The sequence below is a fragment of the Podarcis vaucheri genome (assembly GCF_965113315.1).
Source record: "Podarcis vaucheri genome assembly, chromosome: 14".
Classification (NCBI taxonomy): domain Eukaryota; kingdom Metazoa; phylum Chordata; class Lepidosauria; order Squamata; family Lacertidae; genus Podarcis; species Podarcis vaucheri.
The window spans coordinates 8,043,918-8,051,913 of record NC_138752.1 but is presented as its reverse complement, the minus strand read 5'-3'; the positions used below and the strand labels follow the sequence as shown (position 1 = coordinate 8,051,913).

At 49.3% G+C, this 7,996-nt stretch overlaps 1 protein-coding gene across 2 annotated transcripts in view; it reads right to left on the bottom strand.

The window, feature by feature from the left end:
- ALPK3 (alpha kinase 3) overlaps window positions 1–7,996 on the bottom strand; it is a 74,877-nt gene that overhangs the window by 4,010 nt on the left and 62,871 nt on the right. For both annotated transcript variants that reach the window (XM_082198253.1, XM_082198254.1), the window contains 5 exons: window positions 5,972–6,007; window positions 5,024–5,298; window positions 3,870–3,958; window positions 2,988–3,202; window positions 1,606–1,654 (listed from right to left, as the gene is read on the bottom strand). In XM_082198253.1, coding sequence (XP_082054379.1) covers window positions 1,606–1,654; window positions 2,988–3,202; window positions 3,870–3,958; window positions 5,024–5,298; window positions 5,972–6,007 — 664 coding nt within the window. The remainder of the gene's footprint in view (window positions 1–1,605; window positions 1,655–2,987; window positions 3,203–3,869; window positions 3,959–5,023; window positions 5,299–5,971; window positions 6,008–7,996) is intronic.

Here is a 7,996-nt window from a genome sequence, read left to right as displayed (position 1 = left end):
CCCAGCCCTCCCCACCCAGCTCATACGGGTCAATGTGGAATGTCGAGAGAGTGCCGTGGGCATCAGCCGCAAAATGGCTGCCATGGGTTACGTGGCATAACACAAAATGCCTCACAAGAAACTGAGCAGGAAGAGCAAACACTCTCCTGTACTGTGTGGATTGTTGAAGGGATATTTATTAAGACCTTTAGCAGGTCCCATAAGAAGTTCTAAGTATCAGGGAACTTGCCTCCAGATTAAGGAAACGATTCTTAATTCACAAATTCATATATAGTATGAGCCAAATATGCACACTAAATGAAAATGCCCAATAATGGTCCACGTATATGGCAGTAATACTCTTGATGCTTACTGTTTGCAAAACATTGTAAACAGAAGCATTTTAGTCAAAGTATACTATTTAGATGTGGAGTTGTTCTTTCAGAGGTTGAAAGTTGCTTTTAAAAAATATCTATATGCATTTTCAGTTCTGCCGATGCCGTAAGAATATGTATTTCCATACTGCAGATTTCCATGTTGTTTTGTAAATGGATATAGATCTCCGTTTTACTACTGAAAAGACCTGTATGGGTTGAAACATGTCAAGTATTATATTATCAGATGTATTATTGTCATGTACTACTCAGGGACAATTACAATGATAATAGGCAATATCAAACGTTAGCCTGTCATACTCAAGAGTAGACCCACTGGAATGAATGGACTTGAGTCACTTAAGTTCAGTTAGTCTAAGTATGACTAACATTGAATATCAGCTTTAGTCTCTATATTTTGCTGACTTAAAAGATGAGCTTGTGAACTAAGAATTGTTTTCTTAAATTGTATGTAGGGACTGCGGTGCTTCTGTTAAGGATATTCCCTTTTGAATCTCTGTGCACCTAAGTGCATAAATCAGCTCTTCCCCCTGAGCCCCCCAAGCCTGGATCATATAGCAGGCCACCAGGAAACCGGATTGTCCCTCTCCTTTGCTGAGCAATTGTGACCAAAAGCTTTATCTGGTCTCAGTTCTAGGTCCACTGCATTCTAGGTCCCAACCACACCCAAATCTTCTGCAGCGGTGGTGAGCCAGCTGTGGCTTTCCAGATGTTGTTGGACCACAGCTCTCATTGTCCCTAGCCATTGGCCATGCTGACTGGGTCTAATGAGAGCTGGGGAGTCCAGCAACCCCCAGAGTTGCTGCAGCTCCCCCCCACCCCTGGTCTACAGCAGTCTGCAGACTCCGAAGATGGAGATGGAAGCCATAGCTGTTTAGGGTAGTGCCATGGGACACTCTGGGAGCCCCATAGCGGGCATGAGCCTGTCAATTTGGCCAGGGGTGGGAAGCAGCCATTGGTGCCAATGACAGCTTCATTTTCATTAGGGCTGTGGCACAAGGGAAAGAGCGAAGCCCCCTTTTCCCTGCACACCCCCGTTCCAACCTCGATGGCCTGCAAGCACACGTGCCCCACTTGCAGAATTTCCTGAGGCATCTGGTTGGGAGCAAGATGGTGGACTAGATGAGCCTTTGGCAACAGGGCTCAGGTGTCCTGATTCAGCCCTCTGTCCCATGGCATCAGGGTCGAGAAAGATGTCCCCAACACACTGCGTTGCTAGGTGGTCACTTACCCCTTTGTTTTGGTAGCAATCTTGACATTGGTAACCTTCCACTCAACACCTGTAAGAGACACCCAACCTCTAGGTCATGGAGCAGATTGGCAAAGAGGTAAGCAGCCCCTACCTTTTGCGGAGCTAATGGGACCTGGCAAGTCTGGACTCCATACTCCTAGCCCAGGCTTCCTCAACCTCAGCCCTCCAGATGATTTTGGCCTACAACTCCCATGATCCCTAGCTAGCAGGCCCATTGGTCAGGGATGATCGGAATTGTAGTCTCAAAACATCTGGAGGGCCGAGGTTGAGGAAGCCTATCCTAGCCCAACCCAAATCAATTCTGCTGCAGCGCTTACTGGGGGCCTAGAAGATGTAAACCCTAACCCTAACCCAACCCTAACCCTAACCCTAAACTCAACCCTAAGCCTACTCATGGTTCAACTGACATACCGAACAACAATGTTGAGCAGAGAATGGGACTGACTGCATCTGCTGGTCCTTCCTGTGCCCCCGTAAGGGACCGGGCAGAGGAGGAATGGTGGAGACCACCTCCCCATCCTGACTCTTCCAAGGATGAAGAAGAGGAAGACAGTACAGATTTACAACAGGGGTTTGAGAGAGGTCACAGCTCAGAGGCAGATAAGGGGGGAAAGTTGGGAAATAATGGGAGAGGAGGAGAAGCAGGCAGAGACAGAGCAGCCAACTGGCTGACACGTTGTCATTCAAAAGCATTCCAGACCCTCCATCTCCCAGTACCTGGCGAGCCTTAAAAGTAGGAGAGCAAAGAGCTCAAAGACAGAGGGCACCTAGCAGCACCCGTAGAGGAGATGAGTGAGGAAGTGGGAGATACAGTGGTGGAAATTCACTTGGGACAATGCCATTATCCAAAAGGCTGGGTTCTATAGCCTCTCTCTGTAAAGATTGAAATAAAAAAGGACAGCAAGAAACTTCCTGATCACAAGCAGAGTTCCTATGCACGAGCTACTGCATGCACATCAAGCCTCTTATCACCTTGGACCCAATGCACAGAAATTGGGGGTGGAGGGGTGGGCAGGCAAGACCATCCAGCACCACCCCCGTCCCGCTCATCAAGACTCCTTACAAAGAGATTGAAGGCTGAACTGCTAATACTGTAATGCCCTGATGCAAATCTGTGGCACGACTAACGTTTGGAAGGTTGCGTACATCTGTAGGTCACGGCAGGGTGTGACACTGCAGAGATGGAGATGGTGTATAAGTGGGCAACCCAATGAACGCCCCCCCCCTCTAGATACACTCCTAAAAATATGGCACCCAGAACTGGACTCCATACCCCTTGACAAATAACAGGGCTTCACCCTCCACCCCCACTGCCCTGAAGCCATTCCCAGAGAGTGAGGGGACAGGGACGTGAGCCTCACCTTCCAAGTCTGTCACCAGGATGTTGCCATTTGTCCACTGGTACAGCCAGTGCTGGAAGGCGCAACACTTTTGCCCAACCTCGGAGAGGCTGGCTGGAGCCAGGCCGCCATTTCTTCGCCCACAGTAGCACTCAAACTGGCCGGGCAGGTCCTCCTCCATGGTGGCATAGGGAATATTGTTTGCCGGGCGGTAGATCAGGTAAAGAGGGATGATTCTGTCAAAAGCAGATTCCCACTTTGGTTAGTGTGGCTGCTCAGAGCATTGCAACCAGGTTAAGTGCTCCCACACCTCAACAGAGCTGGCATCAGGGGAGCAACTCTACCAGGACACCCACTAATTCCCAGCAAAGGAGCCACTGTGAGCTCCAGAGCCTCCTGGTCCTGGTGTCAGCTGCTGCTGCTGCCTAGACACCGGACACATGAGCAGAGACAAGAGCAAGGAGCCACAGCCTCTACTGGCATTGCCCTCCGGTCCTTGGCAGCACTGCCAATTGGGTGCAGAAGGAGAGGAGGCAGCCATCATTCCTGACCGTGCTGTCTGGGGCTGATGAGAGTTGTGGTCCACTAATTTCTGGGGGGCCACAGGTCCTCGCTCCTGCTGCAGAGAGAGACTGGCTCCTTTCCGCCTACCTGCCCATTGTTCCTATCAGGGTATCAGGATTGCAGGGTTGGATTCAAAAACTCCGAGATAGCATAATTGGTAGAGCATGAGACTCTTAATCTCAAGGTCATGGGTTTGAGCCCCACATTGGGCAAAGGATTCCTGCATTGCAAGGGATTATACTAGATGGTCCTTGTGGTTGCTTCTAACTCCACAATTCTATGATTCTATGAACCCTTTTCAGTGGGACTTGCTGGCTGGGCGGCAGAGATACAACTTACTCAGGCACCGGACCAAAGGCAGGGATGGCTTTGGCCTCGGCAGCAAAGATCTTGCAGTATTCCCGACTCGAATTCTGGATCTTGCATTCCTACGGAAAGCAAACAAACAATCCTCCGTGAGACTTTTAGACTTTGCAGGCAGAATGGAGGGATGATACACTCGTGGACACAAAATGGGTAGGCCAGATCGGCAGGCAGAGAGGATGCTTAAGCAAAGCGACCCAAGACAGGCAGTGGTCTAAAGCAAAGCGACCCAAGACAGGCAGTGGTCTAAGCACTTGCACAGCCTCTCCTGATTCAGATGGGATGGAGAGACAGATCTGGATGGCATCTGCATACTGGTGAAGATCATCTCTGGGTGACTCCCCATAGCAGCTGCATGTAGGTATTAAGCCACAATGTGTCAGGGACCGTGCTGGGGAGGGCTGCACTGAGGAGCAATGGTGGGAGCCTCCTCCTGCTCCTGCTCCAGATCCCGAATCTTCCCAGGAGCAGGAGGACAGTATAGATTTGGAACAGTGGTTTGCAGAGGGACATAGTTCAGAAGGCAGAAGCTGGGAAATACTGGATGGGGAACAGCTAGGAGAAGAAACACTGGAAGGGAGAGGGCTAACAGATTCACAGTCTCTAGACAGCCTTCCTCCACCGCCCTCCCCAAAGTCGAGAAGAGCTCAGAAAGTGGCAGAACAGAAAGCACAGAGGGGACAAGCTCAGATTACGAGACGTAGAAGTGATGTAGGTTCACAGGGATAGAAGGGGGTGGACTCTTTAAATTGGGAGCACTGCCATTACTCGGAGATAAGTTTCTAACTGGTAAGAAGACTCCTTTTCCTTTGTTCTGCTTTATCTACGGCCACAGGAGAGGAAGGCGATTCCCTGAAGCCTGACACAATGGGAGCAGAATGAAAGCTTCGGCGAACCCAGAAGCCATGAAGCTATGCAGATGCACCCCCTGTGCTTTTTACCTGGTAACAACCCTGCAGGAAACAGTGGGATGACTGCAAAGCAGCACCCCCAACACCCAGAGCCATTCCAGGAGGATACCATGGCCAGGATTGAACCTGGGACCTCCTGCATGCTAAGCGAGGGCTCCAACTCTGAGCCAGCCAAAGCCATTTGACAAGCAGCAGAGCACCGAGTCTCCCTCTACCCACCTGGATGGTGATGTCATAGTTCCTCTCCACCAGCGTGTTCTCACTGCGCCCACCAAAAGCGATGAGGTTGCGGACCTTGATGATGCCTGTGTGGCCAGACTCAAACACCGGCTCGAGGCCGTAGATGGCACGGGCGCGACATGCCTTGCGCAGGTAACCTTGGCCCACCTCCAAGTCCTCCATCATGATCCGGCCAAAGAGCTTGTCCCCCCAGAAGCCGGAGTCAGCCAGGCCTTTGGCAAACACCATGGGCGTCATCTCAATCTCTTCACCAACTGCAAGAGAGGGAGAAGGTGTGGGGCTCAAAGAGTGGGGGAAGGAGACGATGGCCAACCTGACAGGACTCCGTTCTCGTGGTGGAGACAGGGATGGGGGGAAAGGTCCACTGAATGATCTAGGAGGCATGACTTGTTCTTCAGCAACAGGTGGAAGGGAATCTCTCCTCGGCACACCAACCAGTGTGCTTGTTCCCTGATGCTCAGATGCAGCTGTTGGGTGATAATAGGAAGCCAAGGGAGAACAAGGCAAGGGACAAGGAGAGGCCAAAGGCCCAAGGGACCCAAACCCAGCCAGGTGAGTGGATGAGCAGGATGTCCTCTATCAAGATCACGGAACAACATGGAGGGAAGAGGGTGGGGAAGACAGAGAGCCCAGCAAGGTATGTCTCGGTATTGTGACTGTGGGGCCCATGGGGATGGAGGTCTTGCTAGGACCAGGAAGGATGACTGAAGATGTGTCACTTGGAGAAATAAGGAAGCTGAGAGGCTCACCTCAAAACAGCACCCTCTCTCTGCCTTTCGCCCCAAAGAGGAGACCATCTCACTGATCACTCCTTTAATGCTAAACTTTGCATGTGACAGTGGCGACACAGCTGTAGCAGGTGGGAGGGGGGTCCTGTTACCTGGAGGGGCACAAGACTCACCACGCCATCTGTGGGGCGCAATTTACCTTCTATTTCTTCCTTGGAGATAAATCCCGATAGCACTAGGAAGAAAGAGAGAGAGACAGAAATACACATTTATCAGTTATGGAGCCCCACATACATTCACACTATACACTGAAAGCACACCTTTTTCCTAAAGGATTCTGGGAACTGTAGTTCACCCCTCACAGATCTACCATTCCTCACACCCTTAACAAACAACAGTTCCCAGGATTCTTTGGGGGAAACGCTGGGTGTATTAAAAGACATATGAGAAAAGGGAGGTGGAATCTTTCAGCCTATTTAATCCAAATTTTAATCGTGGTCCAGCTCCCTTTTCTTGCTGGAAGGTCTGCATAAGTCTAGCTTCTCTTGATGCCCTGTTTTCCCAAACATCATATCTGCCGCCATCCTCAAAAGTACATTCTCACCATTCTCGAAGCTGCAGGTGGGCTGCTTTGCACCCTGAACGGCTTTCCTATATTCATGCACGATAACAATTAGTCTGTGCCTCTGCTGAGACTCCTGGCTCTGTGGCAGATTAGGACGCACTCATTACTATTACTATTGCTTCATTTGTTTATATCCCACCTTTCCCCCCCACCCCAAACCAGGACTCAAGGTGATTCACAAAAATTAAAACAAACATGGATAAAACACAGAAAGCTAAAAATAATAATGATAAATTAACATGTGCCATTAAGGTAAGGTGGGGAATATGCAGGAGAAATGATTTTGAGGAGATATGGAAGGTGTTTGTAGAATTTCTACTGTTAAAATGGAAAGGGGTCAAGCCATCACAAGATGTGTTGAAATTTTGGGAAGTTGGATAGTTACAATGGAATGGTCTCGGTGTGGGGCGCACATTTTTATTCTTATTTATTTATTATTATTACTCTGTCAAAATAAAAAATAAAATTGTAAAAAAGAAACAAGTATAAATGGCAGCTCTAATAAATAGTAAAGAAAAGAAAAGGAAAAAGCTAAAGAAATATAACAGATAATGGTTTAATTACTTTTTATCTATTAAGGTTTGCATGTTTTTAGCTTTCTGTGTTTTATCCAGGAATAGAATAGAATCAAACCAATGTAACAGAATCAATACAATTCTAATTATAGAATCCTATAATTAAAATGATATAAAATCAAATCTAGAAGATGTAGCAAACCAGTCTAGTAGAAACAGCTCAGCACTGCTAAAAGCCCTTTCCTTAAAAGCAGCCAGCTCCCAAATACCTATCAGAAAAAACAGTCTCCACCTGCTTGGTGGAAGGACAACAAGGAGGGAGCCTGTCTAGTCTCCCTAGCAAGGCAGTTCCAAAGTTTGGGAGCAGCCACCAAGAAGGCCCTCCCCTGTGTCCCCACCAGGTGTGAACTAAGAGCAAGGCATCCCCTGAAGATCTCAGAGCTTGGGTCGGTTTGTATGAGAAAATGCATCTGTACAGATAGCCTAAGCTGTTAAGGCTTTATAAGTCCTAAGGTAAAGGGACCCCTGACCATTAGGTCCAGTTGCGGACGACTCTGAGGTTGCGGTGCTCATCTTGCTTTATTGGCCGAGGGAGCCGGCATACAGCTTCCGGGTCATGTGGCCAGCATGACTAAGCCACTTCTGGCAAATCAGAGCAGCGCATGGAAACGCTGTTTACCTTCCCGCTGGAGCGGTACCTATTTATTTACTTGCACGTGCTTTCAAACTTCTAGGTTGGCAGGAGCAGGGACCGAGCAACGGGGGCTCACCCCGCCGCGGGGATTTGAACTGCCGACCTTCTGATCGGCAAGTCCTAGGCTCTGTGGTTTAACCCACAGTTGCCACCCGTGTCCCTATCGAGCACTTTTTGCACATGCATGCGCATGCACTTAACATGCACCCCACACTGTGCATTGTACTGTGCATGCACAGCAAGCTCCCCACGAGAAGCCTTTGGGCTTCCAAACAGGTGCATCAGCAAAAAGCAGCCCAGCAGACCAACGCCGTGATGTGCAACGGGATGAAGCCAAGCCCCTGCGGAGCTCAAGCACCCTGTCCACAGCACCGGGTGTTTTCCTCCACT